General features: G+C 36.4%; 1 protein-coding gene across 10 annotated transcripts in view; it reads right to left on the bottom strand.

Annotated features, from left to right (window-relative positions):
- The window catches only part of LOC103486160 (uncharacterized), a 62,603-nt gene that overhangs the window by 24,877 nt on the left and 14,579 nt on the right, over positions 1-23,147 (bottom strand). For 6 of the 10 annotated variants that reach the window (XR_007823244.1, XR_007823243.1, XR_007823242.1 and 3 more), the window contains exons 9-16: positions 21,487-21,689; positions 21,212-21,355; positions 21,026-21,114; positions 19,747-19,894; positions 16,051-16,100; positions 15,567-15,614; positions 10,717-10,784; positions 7,076-7,239 (exon numbers count right to left, since the gene is read on the bottom strand). Coding sequence is in view for 7 of the 10 variants with exons in the window: in XM_051089156.1 (XP_050945113.1) it covers positions 7,076-7,239; positions 10,717-10,784; positions 15,567-15,614; positions 16,051-16,100; positions 19,747-19,894; positions 21,026-21,114; positions 21,212-21,355; positions 21,487-21,689 (914 nt within the window). In the remaining 3 variants the exon portion in view is untranslated. The remainder of the gene's footprint in view (positions 1-7,075; positions 7,240-10,716; positions 10,785-15,566; positions 15,615-16,050; positions 16,101-19,746; positions 19,895-21,025; positions 21,115-21,211; positions 21,356-21,486; positions 21,690-23,147) is intronic. The other 4 variants (XM_051089152.1, XM_051089151.1, XM_051089154.1 and 1 more) reach the window with 4 other exon arrangements.

The raw sequence follows: 23,147 nt of genomic DNA, 5'->3' as shown, positions 1-23,147 counted from the left end.
TTAAACCCATGTCTCAATTTCAATAGTTCTGGTCAAATTCATTCTTGATTTCAATTTTGATTCAATCTTTGTATGCAAGATACTTAGGTATGACAATTAATGCAAAACTAATTGGATTACTTTTTCCCTCCACAATAATTTACTTGATTTTTTATTGTTTCTCATCAATTCTTGAAATCGAATGATCTTGATGAGGCATTTTTTATTGAAATTAATTGCATTTTTTTTAGTGCAAAAATAGTTCCCAATTAATTCTTGATTTGCCAAAATTGTGGAGGAAATTTCACTCTTCTTTAAAGAACAAGTTAAGGACATTAGTTAATTTGCAAGAATTAAGCTAATTCTCTATGTAAATCATCTCTTTTCTTGTCTTATCAAAATTCTTCCAAGCTTGTGAAGAATCTTGAATCAAGAACCCTTCTTAATTAAGCATGATTCAATTCTTAATTAAGCATGATTCAATTCTTAATTAAACATGATTCAATGATAAAAATAAATTAATAGGCTAAATCCATTCCTCACTTCTCTTATTGAGTTTCAATCTTTAATTTCTTTTTTAAGCTTTTATTCAAGAAATTTTAGTTAGCCTCACTCTCTTGGGTTCGACACCCGTGCTTGCTGGTATTTACGGTAAGAGTAACGGGTAAACGAAAAATATTTTTTTGTCAAAGCGAATATAGGTAAGCACCCTTTTTCAACAATTTTAATCTTCGAACATACTTGTGTTTAATAACAACCTTACCTACATTGCATAATTCTTTATGCATACAAAATCGCCTTTGTCAAAAGTGACGTCGTTGCCAAGGAGTGGCATAGCATAGCATATTTTTTGAATCTTTACTTACATATTTTTTGTTAGTATTTTTAGAAATTCATATTAGATTTTGTCTTTCTTTGATATATATAAAAAAAAAAAAAAAAAAAAAAAAAAAAAATTGCATGCTATTTTCTTTTTCATTGCTTTCTTTAGTGCATGACTAGGTTGTCCAATGCATCTAGATTAGAATTTGTTGAAGACATAACCTTGGATGAAAGAAGACTAAGAAAAGAAAAAGTTAGTTTATCTTTAGAATCTCACATTTACACATTTGAACCATCCTTTGAAGAACCTTTAGAGCCTTCCTTAGAGAACTATATGAGCTCGATGTCCATCAAAGGTCAATAAGTATAGTGACTCCACCTACCACAACCAACTTTCACCTTAGGTCGGATTTGATCTCAAATTTACCTATCTTTAGAGGATCCAATGGAGAAGACCCACATAAACACCTTAGAGACTTTTCTTGGACATGTTATCTCCTTCGACCTCATGGGGTAACCGAGGAACAATTGAACCTTAGGGCATTTCCTTTTTTCCTTGCTGATAATGCCAAAAAAGATGGCTTATAACCCTAGAGCCTCAAATCATAACCACTTGGAAACAACTGAAGAAGAGATTCTTAGAAAAAATCTTCCTAACTATCAGAGCTCAACGGTTTTAAAAGAAATCTATGGTGTTAGGCAATCTCATAATGAAACATTATTTGAATATTGGGAGAGGTATAATGAACTGTGTGCTAGGTTGCCTTATAATCAATTAACCGAGAGGGACATTGTGCAATATTTGTACTCGGGATTGTTGCCATCGGTTAGGGACTCAATAGATGCGGCTTCAGGAGGGGCCTTGGTAGATAAAACCACCTCTGAAGCAAGGAAGTTAGTCTCTAGAATGGACGAAAATTCTCAAAATTTTTCTAGTAGAATAATTCTTTGTCATCTTGTGATAATTTTGTTAAAGAACAAGTAAATTTACTAATTAAACTTTTTGCTTCTTTTGTCAAGGGGGAGGTTTCTCGAGTTGTCTCTTGCAGAGTTTGTGGCATGATAGGTCATTATAATGATCAATCTCCGGAGATAAAAGAAGTAAAGTGCCATGGGAGGTTTCAAAAGAAATGATTCACAGTGTAACACCTACAACTCTGATTAGAGGAACCATCCAAATCTTACGTGGGGCTCTCAAGAACCAAAACCCACCAACACTTCTTCTTCCTCATCATCATCACAAGGTACGTACTTAGAGGAGATCATCTCTAAGTTAGCTCTTAGCTCAAATAGTTTTAAAACTGATTTTGAGAAAAACTTAGTTAAGTTGAGTGAGCAAACTGTTAATTCAACTGGAGCCATGAAAAATGATATAGAAACCATGAAAGCATCCATTTCCGAGAGAGGAGATAAGCTTAATCAATTAACAACACACGTTCTTAAAACGGAAGGGAAAGACAAACTTCCCGCCCAACCCAACCATGCAAATGTGAGTGCTATTACTTTAAGAAGTGGCAAAATTTTGAATAAGAATGATGATGTCTCTTTGTCTCAAAATGATCCTAACTTAGAAAATGTTGATTCAAATGCCAAAGAAGAAAAGAAGGTACAAACTAACCCCTCTCTTTCTAATGTTTCTTCTTCTAATAATGATTCAAAGAATATTGTTAATAATCCTGTACCTCCGACTGGTGTGTCATTAGCAATGCTCTCATTAGCAAGAACAATGTTCAATCCTGCAATGCTCTCATTAGCAAGAACAATAACCCCCAGGCACCTCGGGCGATGGATAGCAATTTTCAAAGGAATAGTTATGATCATCAAAAACCAGATTCTGCAAAGATTGTTTATAACTACTGTCGTAAGCCAAGCCATATGAAACATGATTGTCGAAAATTGTTATATAAGAATAGTCAACGATCTCAACATGCTCAAATAGTTTCCACAGTGATATGCCAGAGGCGTCAATTACTATTTCTGCATATGAGTTTACTAAGTTTCAGAAATACCAAGATTCATTACAAGCGTCATCTTCCTCTACTCTTATTGCATCTATTGCCAAGTAATACAAAGTGTCTTCTTACATCATCTACCAAATAGGTCATAGACTCTGGAACCACAGCCCATATGACAGATAATTCTCACCAATTTTCTAGACTATTGTCCCCCGTCCCTTTTCCATCTGTCACATTGGCAAATGGCTCCACATCCTCTGTTCTTGGCTCTGGCACTATTCCCCTTACCACATCCTTTTCTTCATCTTCTGCATTACATTTGTCTAACCTAACCTTTAATTTAATTTCTATTAGTCAACTTACTCATGACCTTAATTGTGTTGTCTTGTTCTTTCCTGGTTGGATCGTTTGAAGTCCATTGTTGTTTAGGTCATCCATCTTTGTTTGTGTTGAAGAAGCTTTATCCCAAATTTAGGTTTTTTGTCCTCTTTGAATTGTGATTCGTCCATTTGCAAAATTTCATCATCTTAGTCCGAGTCCCCGAGTCAATAAACGAGTAAGTGATCCATTTGAGTTAGTTCCTTCGAATATTTGGGGTCAATGTCTAGATGTGTCTTAAACAGCATTGTTCATCAGTCTTCATGTGCTTGACACTTCATCTCAAAATGGTGTTGCAGAACGGAAAGACATTTACTTGAAACTACATGTGCTTTACGTTTTAAATGCATGTTTCGAAAACTTTTTGGGCGGATGCTGTTTCCACAACTTGTTTCTTGATTAATAGAATGTCTTCCTTTATTATTAATGGTGAGATTCCTTATCGTATTCTTTTTCCTACCAAGTTTTTATTTCCTATTGCTCCTAAGATATTTGGTTGTGTTTGTTTTGCTCGAGATGTTCGTCCTCATCATACCAAGTTAGATCCCAAATCCTTGAAATGTATCTTCTTGGGTTATTCGCATGTTTGAAAGAGGTATCGTTGTTATTGTCCAACCCTTAAAAGGTACCTTGTTTTTCCTGATGTTGCATTTTTTGAGGATACACCCTTTACTTCATAACCATCGAGTTCATGTCAGGGGGAGGATGATAATCTTTTTATATATGAGATTACCTCTCCCACACCAACCTCTTCCTCTGTTGCGCCTCCTTCCTGCCCATTGCTTTCTCAAGTCTACTCCCGACAACCTCCACCACAACCTTCAGATTCATGTCCTCCATCATCATGTAATCCGGGATCAAGTGATAATCTTCCCATTGCTCTTCGCAAAGGTAAACGCAAGTGTTCTTACCCTGTTTCTTCCTTTGTTTCCTATCACCAGTTGTCTCCTCCCACACATGTTTTTATTACGTCTCTTGATTCCACATCTATTCCTAACACTGTTCACGAAGCTTTATCTCATCCTAGTTGGCGAAATACAATGATTAAGATGACTGCTTCAGATGATAATGATTAATGATACTTGGGATTTGGTATCTCGTCCTGCAAGAAAGAAGACCATTAGTTGTAAATGGGTGTTTGCTATCAAGGTGAATCTTGATGGAACAGTGGCCCGATTGAAAGCTTGTCTTGTTACTACAGGTTATGCACAAATCTACGGAACTGATTATTCATATACATTTTCTTCTATTGCCAAATTAACTTCCATCCGCCTATTTCCTTCCATGGCTGCTATTCATAAATAGTCTTTCCATCAACTTGACATAAAGAATGCTTTTTTAGATGGTGATCTTCAAGAGGAAGTTTATACGGAGCAACCACCTGGATTTGTTGCTCAAGAGGAGAATAATAAAGTATGTCTCCTTCGAAAATCTTTGTATGATTTGAAACAGAGTCCATATGTATGGTTTGGTAAGTTTAGTCAAGCCCTTGTACGCTTTGGTACGCAAAAGAGTACATCTGATCATTCTGTTTTCTATCCCAATCTGATAATAGTATAGTTCTACTAGTTGTATATATTGATGATATTGTTATTACTGGAAATGATGCATCGGGTATTTCGTCTCTCAAAACTTTTCTTCAGGATCAGTTTTATACGAAAGATTCGGGCCAATTGAAATATTTTTTGGGCATTGAAGTGATGAGAAACAAGATAGGTATTTATTTGTCTCAACGAAAATATGTACTTGATTTGTTGTCTAATACAGGAAATTTAGTAGCCAAACCAAGTGGTACTCCGATGATGCCGAATCAGCAACGTGTTAATAAAGGAGAATTATGTAAAAATCTTGAGAGATATAGGAGAGTAGTTGGGAAGTTGAACTACTTAATAGTGACTCGACTAGACATTGCATATTATGTAAGTGTTGTAAGTCAATTCATGTCTTCCCCTACAGTGGATCATTGAGATGCAGTAGAGCAGATTATGTGTTATTTGAAAGTTGCTCATAGACCTAGGATCTTATATAAAGATCACGGACATACGAGAGGTGAATGTTTTTCTGATGTTGATTGGACTGAATCTCAAGAGGATAGGAGATTGACTTCTGGATATTGTGTCTTTATAGACGGAAACTTGGTATCATAGAAGAGTAACAAACAAAATGTTGTTTCTCGTTCGAGTGTTGAGTCAGAATATAGAGCTATGGCACAATCTGTGTGTGAAATAGTATGGTTTCAACAAATATGATATGAGATAAGCTTCAGTATTACAGTGTCAGCTAAATTATGGTGTGATAATCAAGTTGCACTAAACATTACATCTAATCCAACATTTCATGAACCAACGAAACATATTGAGATGGATTGTCACTTTATTCGTGAGTAAATCCAAGAAGGGTCGGTGTTCACCGGATATGTGAAGACTGGAGAACAATTGGGAGATATAACCAAACCTGTAAATGAAGTAAGAATAAGTCATATCCGCAACAAGCTAGACATGATCAACATATTTGCTCCAACTTGAGGGTTTCTTTGTTCATTATCGTAATTGTCACTTCATGTATTTATATTATATGTCCATTATCGTAATTGAACATACAGCTTAGGGTTTCTTTGTTCTCTATATATATGTAGCTTTATCCTGATTCTAAATGAATGAAAACATATACACTTTTCTCTAAATTCTTGAGTACACTATTTATTCTCCTCTCTTGTACCTATTGTAATTATCAGAAAATAATAAGAATAAAAATATCGTGGTTTTTCTCCCGATACTTGGGTTTCAATGTAATTCGGTGTGTTTCATTGGTTTATTGCTTTCAATATCTATATATTTGTGGTCGTGACTTTCATTGGTGTGCATACTCACTTGTCGTGGGATTATGTATTAACAAAAAAGTCACGAACGAATAATGTATTTAAATGATTTTTCAATATGATTGAACTCAAAATTCAACAAAAATAGGTACCAATATTTCATTGAAAACTTTAGCGAGTTTTGTAAGAAATAAAGGGTATTGCAAAACGTAAAAATAGGCATTTACAAGAAGTTGCTCAGGCCATAATGTTTTCTATGAACAATCCTAAATACTTGGGGCCACACAGTGTCTCTACCTAATAAATAAAATAACGTCTAAAGATCTAGATTTTAACACTCTTACTTGCTGTTTCGAAAGATGCTTTTCCCAACTACATGTTTGTACTCAAATTTACCCATCAAAGATTTTGGGGGTACTAGTTATGTGCATGTTTCTAGTTCTTTGCTACTGAAGTTAGATCATCAAGCCATTAAACGTATACTTCAGGCCATGCTTCTAGCCAAAAGAGAGATCATCTAGATTCTAGCCATTCAAAGTGATGTGAGAATGGACATGACATTTTTGGAAAACCAAGCTTTTTTTACCAAAATTATCTTCAAGGGTTAAATCATAAACAAAATTTGAAGGATGATAACTTTTTTTGATGTAATTGTCCTACTTCCAAATATTGTTTGTTTTAATATTGCTGGTTTGGGCCAGGGAGAACTACAGCAAAAGGATCTTATTAATCTAAATCCTGAGTACAAAGTTTCTACTAGAAGACGGCATAATTTAGTGAGTAAGGACCAAGTAGCTGACTCGTCACAAATCCAATCTAAAACTCCAAGGGATAATTTGTCACTTCAAGTAACTAACTGTCCACTCGTATTTCACTAGTAATCTCCCTAAGCATTGAAAACGCCTTCTGTTACCTCTAATCTTGTTGATATCCCTACTGTTTTGAGAAAATGTAATAAAACTTGAACTACATATCTCATTGCAAATTTCGTAGCAATATCTATTGTCTTTGGGTAGTCTCTCTTTTCATCTTTGAAATGAAGATTGTCACTTGTTAAAAAGAAGATACAAATGTTTAGTGGAAGACTAAAGGGTATGAATGAAGGTTTGTAAGGGTTACGTACTCTTTCTGTCCTTTCACATATGACAAAATACGCTCTAGGACCACATCAGTGGCTTTCACGAAGTGCTCGTTTATCATACTCAGGAATCTTACGAGAATTGCATTAGATGGTTCTGCAAACATCTTATCCATCAACGGGCCTATCAAGAACTTCCAATTTTGAACCTGAGCAATCACAAAAGAATGGAGCAGCCCATTATTTCTTTTCTGACAGTTGATGCAGACTACTTACTAATAACAAATAATAAAAACCAATTTGAACATTAATTTTCATACAAACAAGGAAGAAATTGTAAAACAAGAACCGGAAAAAGAGCATTGCTGTCTCCTCATTACAATACATCACACAAACCTGGGGGGAGTAAGAACTGAGGGTTTCTTTTTGGACTGTCATTTCTAGTTTCGTATTGGATGTTGTCAATGAGCCATTTTCTAAAAGAAAATGTCTCTATCAGATTCTTCCCTCACAATAAGAGTTTATAAACGTCGTTTTTGAGCATCAGCAACTATAATGGTTGGTTGACTATCTACTCCCCCGTTTTGTCCAGTTTCCATTTGAAACATCACTCAAATTCATCAGTCTCATGGCATCTAAGAGCTTGAAAAAATTGTCATTTGGTCCAGAACAACTCCCAATCAAACTAATCCATTAAAAAAACCACGAATATTTTGACCTTCCAATTTCAGTCCTACGAAATATAGCTCCTAAATTTATTCTTGTACGTGATATGAGAGAGAAGAATCATCAGTAGATCTTTTGAAGAATAAATTATCCTTTAGCGAAGACAGCATTAGAAGCTGTAACATTAAATTCTTGTCAACTACAATTTCTAGAAACAACTTCGAGAAAGAGGTTGTTTGGAGAAAGGTAAGCCCTCTCTCCTCTCCTCTCTTCCTTTCTCCCCTCAGCCTTCTTTCTTCCTCCGTCCAGTAGCTCCAGCTTCCGTCTCTTCACCCTTTCTCTGTTCATCCAGCACTCTTTTGCTTCAGAAAATTGCTTGGGCCTCCTTTTTCTTCTTCCTTTCTCCTTTCTCCTTTTAGCCTGCCGTTAACTCGCTTCCTGGTTTCTAGATCATGGAAGTTAAAAGTTGCAAAGATGTGAACCCTTCTTATTGTATCTTGTTCGATTCCTTATGTGAAGATGTCGAAGCACGGAGATTTGTTCTTTATCGGACTCTCAACTAAGATGGTTCTTAAAGGAGATTTCGAAATTCCTGTGTGGCCCGGACAATGCTTTCCTTCTTCAAAACGGTTATGATGAGAACGGAAACACAAGAAAAAGTTGGATGCAAGTGCGTGTTTGCTGTAAAATGTAATGTTGAGGGTAGTATTGAAAGGAACAAGGCCAGATTGGTTGCTAGGGGATTTACTCAGACATATGGAGTTGACTATCAAGAAACATTTGCTCAATTTCATCAAAATTTTGCTACCTGTTTAGAATGTCTTTCTCAACGGAGATCTTAAAAAAGAGTTATTTATGGACTTGCCACCTGGATTTGAGGTAGATCTCAGGATGAACAAAATGTGCAAGTTAAAGAAATCAATATACGATCTTAAACAGTCTCCCAGAGCCTAGTTTGAACGTTTTGGAAAAAACAGTCAAAGTCAAGCGATCATACTACGTTCTATAAACATACAGTAAATGACAAGGTTATGGTTTTGATAGTTTACATTCATGATATCTTCTTACAAGCAATGATGAGACATGCCTGACTTTCATAAAGAAAAAATTAGCTAATGATTTTCAAATCAAAGACCTAGGAACTTTAAAAAAGTTTCCTAGGCATGCAGTTTGCTAGGTCCAACAGTAGCATTCTTGTTAACCAAAGAAAGTATATTCTTGATCTATTAAAAGAAATAGGTTTACTTGGTTATAGGGTAGCTGAAACTCCCATTGAACAAAACCTGAAATTGGAAGTTGCCAATAAAAAGAAATAAAAGAAAAAGTTAAGTACCAGAGACTTGTGAGAGACTTAGATATCTCTTTCACACATGTCTTGACATCACGTTTGCAATAAATATAGTAAATCATTTCATGCAGATTTCTGGGTCAACTCACTTTGACGTTGTTTCTAGAATTATAAGATATTTGAAAGGTATTCTAGGAAAAGCCATATTGTTTAAAGTGTACACTGATGCTAATTGGGCAGATAACACAATTGATAAAAGATCCACTACTAGTTATTGCTTTGCTACTTTATTGGAGGAATTCTAGTTACTTGGAGAAGTAAAAAACAGAGTGTGGTTGCAAGAAGACATGCAGAAGCAGAATTCAAGGCATTAGCCCATGGTATTTGTGAGCACATATGGACAAGAAGACTCTCGGAAGAATTGAGATTCTCTCAAACAATGCCAATGTGCATGTATTGTGATAGCAAGGCAGCAATTTTCATTGCCACTATCCAGTAATTCATGATTGGACTGGACATATTGAAATTGATGAACACTTCATAAAGGAGAAGATTGTTCAAGGAATAATACGCATCCCTAATCTTTCGACAACCGAACAAATCGTAGATGTGTTAACTAAAGATCTTCCAAAGTGACAATTCAATAACTTAATTGACAAGCTGCCTATAGATGATATCTTCAAACCAGCTTGAGGGGGAGTGTTGATCTTTTCCTTTTTGTTCACATTTTCTTTGTATTTAAGATTTGAGCACGAGTAGACAACTTCTGGCTGAAGAAAGCAATAAGGTGCCTGTTTTGAGATAAGACAGCCACTAAACCTTTTCCTGATTCATCTCTCCTCTGGTATGAACTATTTTCTCTCATGTCGTCAACCATTCGATCCACTACCTTCTTCAACTCGAGCATCATTTCTTTCAGACCCAGAACCTCTTTCTCCGTACCTTCCAACTGTTCTTCCATTTGTTGATTCACCATTTATCTTGTCACAACCCCAGATTTATGGTTCTATACCAAATATGTTAGGATTCCCCTCTTAAAAGCAACAAAAATCCCAACCAAAGGATAGAAACAGAGGCGGCACTCTGTGATTTACTTATATTCAATAAACACAAAGTTCATACAAGGAAATATTAAGAAAATAACACAGAAACAGAAAAGAGATACACACCAAAATAGCCCACCCTTATGATATGGTTGTCGACTCCTCCCCTAAAAGACAACAGTCTTTTCCTATATAAAACCTAACTCACCAATTCCTAAAATTATTCTATTTATGCTCCTCATCATTCGTGGACCCCACCAGGATCATTCTTTTCTCTATTTCTCTCTCCCAGATCTGTCCCCTGTCAGTTACTTTCTTACCCTTTCTTTTATACTGATGGATAATAGGAGGCCTTACAGTATCTCTGAGCTTTGGTCACTTCACTTGAATAAAGAAAAGATTCATTTCTGGCCAAATAGATAATAATAACACCCAGATCAACATGCACCGCCTTCCAATCAAATTTAGAAGATACTTATCCAAAAAAATTAAAAATAATAATAATAAAAGTTTCTCGACAGCCAACAAAGCTTTTCATTGAAAAAATAAAAAGAGACAAACACCCGAAAATTCAAGCTGCAGGAGACATAAGAAAGTAATAAAATTAGCACTAGCTGTTCTGTTTTCCAGTAAACAAGGGTTTAGCAGACAATACACACACACGCTGAGTTTCTTTTGATAAAACTTACACTTTGAGACCACTGAGGAATTAGGCTGAGCACTCGGTCACTTTGCAACCTTGATCCTGGCGACAGCTCTACGTAAGGTACAATTATCATATGAACAGAAAAGTTTCATGCCAAGAAGCATCATATGAAAGGAAAAGTTTCAGGCGAAAAAGCATCAATCAAATATCCGTAGCTAAGTATGCAAGTGAGAACTTAAACTGAAAATTGTTGGCTCATCCCGCAGGATAGCAGAAGAAATATGCATTTGTTAATGACTCAATTCATATAATCTCAACCTAAACTTATTACATGTCTAACCTTCTTAATGCCCGAAGGAGTGATTTCAAAGTTGGGAGGAATTCTACGAAATTTCTTTTGGGGAGCTCATAAAGGTAGCAAGATCAACCATCTAGTGAAGTGGAAAACAGTCGATCAATCATTTTTAGATGGAGGTCTCAGCTTACTACATGTCTAACCTTTTCTGTACAGTTCTACAGGCCCAATTCTTTAATTTTGATGAACCCAAGTCAGACAGTTGTAGCAAAAAGGCAGCGGGGTCCACTTTCAATGACCCTGTTTTTATTACTCCGGTAGTTGAAGAGGCCTTTTGTGAATTATCAAATGAGGGAATAAAGAATGAAGGGCCCACTTCAATAACTCTTTGAGTAATAACGAATTTTATCCAAGTAATTCAGATGACAACTCAACAGTTTTATTGAGAAAAACATCTCAGAAGGTTTCAGAACCTGATTCTTCACTTTCTGTTAGTGCAGGGGGTCAAGTTTCTTCAGATTTCGGTTTTTCTAACCATTTCAAGAAAGCCAAAGGTAGTATGTCTTCTCATGTTCCAAAAATACTCGAGCATTATATCCACAAACAAACTTCCTTCAACAATGTGTGGACTCCCCTTCCAAAATCTGAATTAAATGGGGTTTGTGACCTTAAAATTCCCTCTTCGGACTCTCTTTGGACACCCCAGCAAGCACTCTGTTTCTGCCAATAACCCGGATCTTCTGGAAGTGTACAGCTCTAAAATTCAGGTCCCATAGTGCATCAGGTCAGTGAATGTTGATTCTTCTTCAAAGTGTCAATTTTCCATCCACCATCTCTATTTCAAAGGCATCTTTTCTGCAAGGCTTGCCATGCAAAGATGATTTCTCTCAAAAACCAGCTTGAATTCCTCTCCAATAATTGTTAGTAATGAAGAGTCAGTTGATTCCAACAACGAGGTTGAACTTAAATTAGACTCACAAATTGAAGGGATGCACCTGAACCTTTTGTTCAATGATGAGGATTTTACCCCTAATAATTCCCTTGGATTTACCTAAAGATTTGGCATCTATAGTTAGTGATTGTGATATTATTCTGGCTTAATTTAGAAGTGCAACTACCTTTTCCTTCTCCTAGCTATTATGAAGATTGTCCTGGAACACTAGGGGTTTGAATGATTCCTCTAAACATGCAGCACTTGAAAAGTTTATCAAAAATTGCAGTCCGGATGTAGTCATGATTCAAGAGTCCAAGAAGGAGACCTTGAATTCGGGTTTTATAAAATCACTGTGGAGTTCAAAGGATATTGGCTGGGATTTTGTGGCTTCTGTTGGATCTTCTGATGGAATTCTTACCATGTGGGACAGCAGTAAAATCTCGGAAGCAGAGGTTATTAAAAGATGCTTCTCTCTGTCTATCAAATGCCTCATGTTTTATGCAAAAAGGTTTGCTAGATCACTAATGTCCATGGTCCTTGTGGATACAGAGAAAGGAAATTGGTTTGGCCCGAATTGTCTTCCTTAGTTGCTTGTTCGACCGTGGCCTGGTGTGTAAGTGGGGATTTTAATATCACTCGTCGGGCCCATGAAAGATTTCCAATTGGCAGGAGCACTAGAGGAATGTCATTGTTCAATAAGTTTATTGGTTTGGTTAATCTCATCGAAATTCCATTGCAAAATGGAAGGTTCACTTGGTCTAGAGATGATAATTCTCCTTCCAGATCATTTAGTAGACAGATTCTTCATAAATCAGGAGTCGGATGTTTGTTTTGAAAATTCTCGGGTATCACACAAAGCATGTATCTTCTCGGATCACTTTCCTTTAATCTTGGAGGCTGGTGCTTTTCTTTGGGGTCCCTCTCCTTTTCGGTTTTGTAACAGTTGGTTGCTGTCCAGTGAATGCAACTGATTATTGCTGAAACAGTTAGTAGTTCAAACTTCCATGGATGGTCAAGTTTCATTCTTCATGAGCAGTTGAGATCAGTTAAAGTGGCAGTAAAAGCTTGGAATATTGCAGCGCAAGCCAAGTTAAAAGAAAGAGAGAAAATCTTGCTGTTAAAATTAGAAAAATATGATTACGTGGCTGAGTTGATTGGGTTAAATGAAGAAGAGATGGGTTCTAGAACAGCTTTGCAAGCTGAATTACTTAGCATTTACCAAAATGAAGAATGTAATTATATCCAGAAGAATAAACTCAATTGGCTATCTTTAGGTGATGAGAATACGGGTTTCTTCGACCGCATTTTAAATGCAAAGAAAAGAAGGAACCTCAAAACAGAGTTAAAAGACGATAATGGGGTCGCTTCAACTTCATTCCGCGACATTGAAAGGCTTGTGCTAGAATTTTTTGACACTTTATACAAGAATTCTAGGGGACAGATTCATACCTATTAATAGCGATTGGTCTTGTGTTTCTTGAATTCAGAATGTGGCTCTTGTTACCCAGTTTTTAGTGGAGGAAATTTTTAAAGCTTTAAAGGCACTTGTTAGCAATAAAGCTCCGGGCCCGGATGGATTCACAGCAGAGTTCCTAATCAAACACTAGTCTAATTTCAAGAATTTCTTCAAATTCTTAATGGCTGATTTCTTCAGAAGTGGAAGATTAAATGCTTACATTCAAGAAAACTTCATTTGTTTAGTTCAGAAAAAAGAAAATGTGTCTCTAGTCAAGGATTTCCACCCAATCAGCCTTACTACCTTAACAAACAAGGTAGTTGCAAAGGTTCCCTCTGAACGTCTAAAACAAGTTATGAATGCAACTATAAGTCCTACCCAAAGCGCTTTTATTAAAGGTAGGCAGACTCTTGACCTAATATTAATTGCTAACGAGACAGTGGAAGATTATAGGGCAAAACGGAAAAACGGCTTGATTGGTTCACTAAAGGTAAGTCCGGTAATAGCCTAAGGAGTCCTTGGGTTAGCATTGCTAGAGTTTGGAGGTCGGTTGACTCATTAGCCTGCTTTAATCTTGGTAACAGCCCTAGAATTGGCTTTTGGATAGATCCTTGGGTTGGTAATGCCCCCATCAAGGAGCAATTTTCTAGGCTCTTTAGGATTGCTCTTTTGCCCAGTGGTTCAATTCCCGCACATTGGGACCATGATACTTCTTAATCATGGGCCTTTAGAAGAAGTTTGAAGGACGATGAAATTGTAGTTTTTCAATCACTACTTTCCCTCCTCTCTTCTGAAAAAAGTGGTTAACTCCGACAATTATAGACCATGGTCCATCGATCTTCAAGGCCGGTTTTCCATTAAGTCTCTTTCGGCTCACTTAAAATCTTCCTCCCTAATGGATAAACGTCTTTTTTCAGCAATTTGAAAATCTAGCAGCCCATTAAGAATTAACATTTTGATTTGGATTATGGCCTTCGTGATCCCTCAATAGTTCAGAAATTTTGCAAAAGAAAGCCCCCAATAAAAGTCTCTCCCCCTCGATCTGTCCTCTATGTTTGAAGACTAGTGAGAATCTTCCTCATATTTTCTTGAACTGTCCCGTCTCTTCCTTCTGCTAGGTAAGGATTTTCTCCTTGTTCAATTTAGCTTGGGTATTTGACCGTTCACTAAGCGCTAGTATGGCTCAACTTCTATCGGGTCCAAGTTTGCCCAAAAAATCAAGTATCATATGGGAAAATTTGTCAAAAGCTTTACTTTCAAAATTATGGTTCAAACGAAATCAACGTATCTTCCACGATAAAGCAATACTAGGGGTAGAAATTATGCGTGCAGCTTGGTGTTCCCTTAAAAAGGAGTTCGTTAATTATTCCATCCAAGACATCTACCTTAACTGGGCTGCTTTTCTTTCTCAACCTGCCTAATCGTTGCTACATCAGATTCAATGTTTCCAGATTACAGTCTGAAGCCATCTATTGCATTTTGAAGGCTTGAAGGATTGCCCCTGTTTTAGCTTTCAATTTTGAGAATGTATTTTTGGGTCTCCCCATTTGTTTCTTGCTGTTTTTTCCAGTCCCATATTGTTTTTTAGACCTTATAACAAACGAGATGCTTTTATTATTGTATCTTTGTTTGTTTGATTATATTTGTACTCGAGATATGATGCTTGGCACTATGGGAGTGTCAACCTAGTTGCGCCTCCTGATCCTTCTAGGACTCCCTTGATTACAACTTCTTTATTGCTCTCTTTGTATAAAAGATCTATCGTACTTTGACTTCATATTAATAAAGGAGTTTTTGTCTCTGTTTCAAAAAAAAATCTAAAATCAACTTTGCCTTTGTATATCTCTTTTTAGAGACCAATCCCTTTCTTCTAACAAAGTGCTTTGGCAATGGCATAAAGAGTCTTTTCCAAAGAGGTTCGAGAAAGACTTTGATTTTGAATGCCTTTAAGCCTTTGCTCTTTTCCCTGATCTAGCCGAAGAAGAGAAGGAAGAAGAAGAAAATGAATCATGATTGGCCTTTGGATATTCCATGATCAATAAAGGAGGCTCAGCCGAATTCTCTTTCCTCCTTAATTGCTCCTCTTCAACTTCTACGGCTTTATTCATTCCATGCTTCAAATTATTTCTCCCTTATTTAAAAATGACTCTTCAGCTAATTTGTCTATTGAATTTCCAGAGGTGGGGTTAGCCAATTGTAAAGAGTTACCTTTATCATTAAAGCCAGATTTAAATTCTCCCACCTGATCAATACAATCTGACAATACAAAACAACAAGGTTATCAACCTTTGCACTTCTTTTGAATTTAATTCATTGCGGCAATTTTTTAAAAAAAAAAAAATAAGCAGGGAACCCAACCAGCTCTTTGACGCCTGAACAGAAAATGAACGATCAAGGACTTCTGGCTTTTTTTAACAAAACAACCTGGAGAATCTAATATTTTCCATATATCCTTGACATGAGGAAAACTTAATGTCACATTTCCAGCTATCAGAATCAAATTAAATCTTACAGTTTTTGTAGCTTAGACACTATACATAAAATTATTGAGACCTGATAATTTTATATGAAAAGATGCATATATTATCTAAATCAAAACCTTCCACGTAAGTCGTGTACGTATATAGAGAACATAACACAATACCAAGAAAAGTTGCAATGTCATGTATCTGCTGCAAACTTAAAAATATACCTTGACCATTACCCCCGGTACTTGGAAGAGCTGCATTTAGAGAAAAATCGCTGCACAGGTAAACAAGAGAATCATTATCGTGTTTTTTCAGATGACGAAACCAAACTTTTATATGAATGAAAGAATAAAAAATGAGAGAGAGAAATAGCCCATTATAAAAAAGAAAAAAAAAAAAAGGAAAGTCAGGTGAATACTTTTCCAAGCGTAAGAAATAACCAAAAGGTAACTTCTCTACCCTCTCTCCTCTCTTCTTTCTCCTCTCTACCTTCCCCTTCCTCTTCCCCCCCCCTTTCTGACACCACTCATCTATCAGTTTTCCAGCAAGAAGACCTTCTCTCCGGCGAGTGTGTTTTCGGACTCTTTCCCTATTGAACACTTCAATCATAGTCAAAGATGAAAGTGGGAAGTTGAAATATTGATAACCTGTTTTTCCGCATTTGGTAAGAGGATGGATCATTTTAAGTGGAAGATGTAGAAGCCAACTTAATACTGTCATTATCAAACCTCCAGCTTATATGGTTTCAAGAAGCCATTTCAGTTTTGAGCCAAAAACCAAAGAGAGATTCTTTTTCAAAAATGAAAAAGTTGAAAATGGAATGGTTGAAGATTCTAAATTCAGAGCTATGTTTGGCTGGGTAATGAGTTGCGTTGTTTGGCCCCATACAGATGGTAGATCCTTCATTCATATTCCCTCGGGTCAAGATAAACAGGGTTGGGTTTTGTACGTCAAAATGTTAGGAGGCTTCAAGTCAAAACATGAATTCATGAATTGGTACGCATCCCATTTAAGGTCATCAATAAGTAGTAAGAAGATTGAGGAGCAATTTTTTAAGGTGTTGAAGGATAGTTATGCAGAAAAGGTGAAGCCGATGAGTTACATTCCTTCCCCTGTTCTAGCACCCAACAAACAGAGCATGAACCATTATTGGATTATCAAGAACCCAGAAGTTTGCAAAATTGATTTCAACAATCTTTGGATTATTACAAGACTGTTTGAGTTTGATGAATGGACAGAAATAGCTAGCACTCTAATATTTTTCTTTGGTTCTGATGTCATTATGAATCCTTTGTCTGTGAAAAGTGCTTCACTCCATTTGGATCAAGGTGAGGTGGAAGACTTTGTTGAATATCCGGGGAAATGGCAAGTTTGTCGCAATTTTCATTTCAAATTAGAAGGGTGGAACAAGCAATTAAATTCGGAAGCAGTGAAGGGCTTTGGCGGGTGTATCTCAATTAAAATCTTACCCTTAAACTACTGGAGCCGGCAAACCTTTGAAGCTATTGTGTCTTATTTTGGCGAATATTATTTCATTTTCAATAGATACTAGTCCGCCGAAATAAGACACAATAGCTTCCAAGGTTTGCCGGCTCCAGTTGTTTAAGGGTAAGATTTTAATTGAAAATGAACATTGTTAGTTGAGATGCTCGGGTAAGTATCTATTGAAAATGAAACAATGAACATTGTTAGTTGAGATGTTCGGGTGAGCCTCCTAATCCCCTTAGGACTCCCTCGATTACATCTTCTTTATTGCTCTCTTTGTATAACTCTCTTGTACTTTGAATTCTTATTAATAAAGAAGTTTTTTCTCCATTCAAAAAAAAAAAAAACAATGAACATTGTTAATGTTGCTGAAGCAGAAATTCAAGTTCAGAAAAATTTATGTGGTTTTATGCCATCTACTATAGAAATCTCACATGAAAAAATAGGTAACATTTTTCTGAATTTTGGAGATATTGAATGTTTGGAACCTCCGATCAAAGTTCAAGGTGCTTTATTTATAAAAGATTCTCCAACCCAATCGACTTGGCTCGTCTAAAGCAAGTTTTGGTTGAAGAAGAGTTAAATTCTTCCCATTCCATTTTAAAAGGGACTTGTAAAGCTACCCCTTGTAACCCAGAAAATTTTTCAACAAATCCATTCACATCTTGTTCGTTGATACTTCAAAAAGAAAACCAGATTCAGATCCCACTAGATTCTAAAAATATGGACTCCCCCCGACCGCTTTCTTCCTGCCGACGATGGAAGATTCAAGGGGTATCGATCAAACCCATGTTTGTTGAAAGTGAGAAGCTAGGACAATGCGAGGAGTTCTTGAAAGTAGTCCAAGGGTCACAAATCCACTAGGCGCAAAAAGCCTCTCAAAATTCGCCAGTTGTAAGCCCCCAAAAGAAAGTCCAAAAGTCACGGGCCACTAAAGAGCCATTTTTAAAGAGGAGAGAGAAAAAGAAAAAGGTCTCCAAAAGTGAAAGGAAAAAAGCAGGGAAAGTCGAAGAGTAGCCTTTACAGAGGAAAGAGAATTTTTTGGCTAAGCATATTTTATTACGAATTGGAATTTCAAGTGTCAGTACAGATGGAAAAGCAGGTCTTTTGCTTTCATCCCCACTGCAGATTCTGTGCCAACTGAAATCCCCTCTGAAAAAGCTCCATCTTCAAACTCTTCCTTTGCTGCTCTTTTCTTTTTCTTCCCTCTCTCCCCCGGCCAAATCTTGGCCAAAGGCCAAGTTTAAACATCCAAAATCAAGGGTTCTCCCACATTCCTTCAAGACTTTCCCAAAGCATTTTGTTAGAAGGAAAACTTTAAAAAAAAGTTCACAAAAAAAAAAAAAAAGATTTTGGATTAGACCCCTGGTTTTTTGGAGGCAAATTGTGCCCTTTTGCAAGCCCCTTCGTAATCAAATAAGTCAGCTCCTCAGAGATCGGTTCATCCTCATTCTAAATACTCAGTTTTCTATTTGCCTAATTCAAATGTAAAATTTTTTAGAGGTTCTTCTACCTTTAGAGGTGCTCCTACCCAAACTCCATTCGCTTCATTAAAAAAGAAGAGTCAGATTTCGACTCTCCTTTTAGTGTGAGCAGCGAGGAAGCTGAAAATATGCCAAAGACAGCAGGGAAGGATCACCAGCCGACTAAGGATCCTTTAGAATCTAATCTCAATACCATGTTTCAATCAGAGGAGGATCTAATTGCTAAGAAGCGGGCCTATTTATTTCTTTCAAAAGCTCAGCACCGTTAAATTCCAGTCACTTGAAGTCCATTGTTGAGAAAAGTGGAATTGTTTTGGTTTGAGTTGTGTTAGTGGATCAAGAGAGGTTTGATGAATGCTTTTATTATTTTGGCCCTCTAAAGTTCTTCTCAAATATTCTGGTTCTAGTCACTCACTCAAAGATTTAAGGACACTTAGGAGGCATATTTTTCATCAACAAGCTGCTTGGCTATTTGCTCTCCCTTGGTGTTCTCCTCCCATCCATTTTGAAGCTTTTAGTCTGCAATCTTCAGCTGTTTTTGGGATTCTTGTGGACAGTTCTAAGTTTGCTTTGTTCTTATTTTTCTTCTTTTTTGCTCTAGGTTTCACTTGTGTTGTTTTTGTTTGTTCAATTTGTCTGTAGTTTTGTTCGTGATCACTTTTTCCGCTCTTAGTATAATTCTCATGTACTTTGAGCATTAGTCACACTTGTAAATACATTTAATAAAGAGGCTCGCATCCGTTCTAGAAGAAAACATAAGAAATAACCTCCATCAGTTTTATTTTTTAATAAAGGAGAAAAACATTTCATTGATATAATGGAAAGAGACTGATGTCCAAAATTACAAGGAAACAAAAATAAAAGAAAAAGAACAACAGCACTATAAAGAAAATGATTCTCCTATTTTTACCCAATTTGATCTTAATGATAAGATGATAAAAAACAAAATACCTAACACAGTCAAGTAGCATCAAAATTGCTCCAATGTTCTGATTATGACATTTGAGCACCCCAATGAGAGCCTCTCTGGCTGAAGCTAGAACTTCATCATTTGACAAGTAGACAAGACGTACTAAGGAAGGTAAAAACAAAGCTGGCTCTGCAGCATAAAATTAATGAAAAAGAACAGAAAACAAAGATCAGCGATAAACAAAATGATAGAAGTTGACTAGGAGAAATTTAATAACGAAGGTAAGTCCTCTCTCCTCTCTCCCCTCTCCCATCCCTCCTCTCTCTCCTCTCTCTCCTCGGCTTTGGCATCCCCTAATCGGCAAAGATATTAACTTCAGACATGGAGGTGAAAAGCTGCAAATTCTGAGATTCGTTTTACTGCATATGGTTTGAAAGAGGATATTTCCATATTGAGGGTGTGGATTTTAAGAAAATTCTCAAAGTGTCTAATCTCCAACTTGAATAGTTCATGGAAGCTATTACAAGGCACTCCAAGTTTTTGGGTGAAAGACATTGGGTCCGAAAATCAAACGATTGCATTAAGGAAGACTTCTCTAATCTTTAGATATTATCACATTTATTTGCATTCAATGAAAGGAAGGACATAAAAGCCCATCTTGAAAACTTGTTCAACATCAATATCAACATTAACCCGTTCTATGCCGATAAAGCCGTTATTAAAGTAACAAAAGGAAAGGTTAACTACCAAAAATTTCATCTATTATTTGAGAAATGGGATGATGATAAGCATAGCAGAGCAACACATATCACAGGGTTTGGAGGGTGGCTCTGAGTTAAGAACCTTCCATAAGTTGTGGCTCTCGGTTAAGAACCTCCCTCTTAACTTATGGAAGAAAGATGTCTTCAAAGCAATTTGTGAGTACTTTGGAGGTTTGGAAGAAATAGCTCCAGATACCCTTAACCTTAATTGATTGTTCTAAAGCCAGAATTCAGATGAGAAAGAATTTATGTGGGTTCCTACCAGCCACCATTGAGATAAAGAACATTCCAAGAGGAAGTTTTTCCCTTAATTTCGGTGATATTGAGTCAATTGAAGCTCCACGGTTAATTAAAAAAGACCTATTACTTAGTGATTTCTCTAATCCTATTACTTAATGATTTCTCTAATCCTATTGATTTCTCTAAGGTAATAAACCCATCACACTCTATGCATACGGAGACTTAAATGTCCAGTAATAGAATGGTTCACTTCACAGAGCACATAGCCATAAGGGTAAAGAGAAGATTAATACGAACAATTAGTGGTATCAAAACTAACCAACACAAGGAAGCAAATCAGCTGCCTGTTTACGAATCAGAATTTCTTCATCTTCCAGGCACTTAATTAACTGGTTAGCTATATCTTGCCTGCAGTAACAATTAAAGTCAGAAAAAGCTATTACTGTGCTAAAAATATTTAATCACGGGAAAATGAAAAAAATGAAAAGACAAGGTGCATATGTACCATGCTGACTGAGTAAGTAAATTTCTTGTATTTGATGACATCTGAACAATTTCAGATATCACATCAATAGCATTCCTCCTCTGCATGATACTATCAGAATCAAATCTCTTAAAGACTTCCAAAAGGAACTGATTATCTCTGCTCCTGATAAACCCAGCAGGTCAAAGTAAAACAAAAAAAAAAAAAAAAAAAAAAAAGCATAAATTCCTTAACTTTAGAGACAGAGACAGAAAGAGACAGAAAGAGACAGAGACAGGGGCATTGGCATAGATTACATCAAACAAGATTCAGCAATGAGAATGATGACAGCTCTAGCGGTGACATCCCGCTCATCTAGAAGGTTAAGCAACAATGGCATCACAGAATCCAGTTGCCTGTGGTCAGTGATACTGCCTCCAGAAGATAATTTTGAATTAAGAAAAACTGCCTTAAATATGCTAACCACCTCGTCAATGACATCTTCATCTGTACTATGGAACTTAAAACAGAAAAAAGAAAAAAAAATGTAACCAAGAAAGCATGAACACATACTTAAAGTATTGTTATTTTAACAAGAAACAATTCTCTTCGTTAAGAAAATGAGACGAAACTAATGGTCAAATTACATGAGAAACAAAAAAACATACGGATATGGAACAGTAGATGCAGCTGGGCAACTTAAAAGCCCCCTTAGCACCACTATGAACTCCATCCAGAAACTAACAAAGAAGAAGGAGCGGGTAGAAGAATAAATAGAAGTTTAAGATATAATATATTATATTATATCTTAAACTACACCGTTTTAATGGATTTATAAAATTAGGTTAAAAATTATAAATATATTATGTTATATCTTTTTTATATATATCCGTGAGTGTCTAGGCCAGCTTACGTGCAAATATATTATATTGTATCTTGAACTACACCATTTTAATGGATTTATAAAAAAAAAAAAAAGGCAAAAACCCTAATAGGCGTTTTGTGGAAGGCAAGCAAAGGTACGCCCCTTGTTCAATGTGCCTCGCCTATCCAAGGCGCGCCCATGTTGCACTTTGCGCGCACCTTTTACAACACTGTCAGTTCCAAACTAAAATCTGCATCTTTCACTATGATAATAGTACTGAATATTTCAACGAACAATTAACCAATTTCTTAGACAAAAAGGGTATTGTTCATCAAGCCACATGTCGTGATAGTCCTCAGCAGAATGTTATTGCTTCGATAAAGAATAGACACTTTTGGGGTGACAAAAGTCCTTACAGCTATATTCCTAACCAATCGAATGTCTACTAAGGTTTTGAATTTTAAACTCCTCTGAATCACTTAAAAAATTATTTTCCTACTGTTCAGTTGTTATCTGACTTATCAACATGACGAGGCAATGATGGAAAGTCTTCGAAAGACTTTGTCTTTATTCAAATGGTGCTCAGGCCAAAAAGTTAATTGGGAAAAGTCTTCTATTTGTGGGATCAATATTGAGAAAAGAAAGACTGCTGAAATGGCCTCAAGGCTAAGTTGCTAGATAGAGGAACTCCCCCATCATGTACCTCAGTCTACCACTTGGAGGTTACCCAAAAAGTTTCTCATTCTGGCAGCCCATCATAGACAAAAGCCAAGGAAAACTAAGCAAGTGGAGGAGAAATAATCTCTCTCAAGAAAGAAGAATGGTATGCAAATCAGTCCTTTCTAACCTCCCCACATATTACATGTCCACTTTCCTCATGCCAGCTTTATATCCAGTACCTTGGAAAAAAATTATGAGAAAGTTCTTCTGGGAAGGTAACAGCGGGGAGAAGCTGAATCACTTGGTTAAATGGAACAAACTCACCAAAGCACAAAGAGATGGCGGTCTCGATCGATTTAAGCAACGTGAAAATAAGGAATTTGGCTATCTTATCAAAATGGGCCTGGAGGTTTATGTCAAAGCAGAATACCCAGTGGTGTAAAGTGGTAAAAA

This window comes from Cucumis melo, chromosome 8 (assembly GCF_025177605.1).
Source record: "Cucumis melo cultivar AY chromosome 8, USDA_Cmelo_AY_1.0, whole genome shotgun sequence".
Lineage (NCBI taxonomy): Eukaryota > Viridiplantae > Streptophyta > Magnoliopsida > Cucurbitales > Cucurbitaceae > Cucumis > Cucumis melo.
Note: the sequence above shows the minus strand (reverse complement) of the source record. Positions and strands in the feature narration are given on the sequence as shown.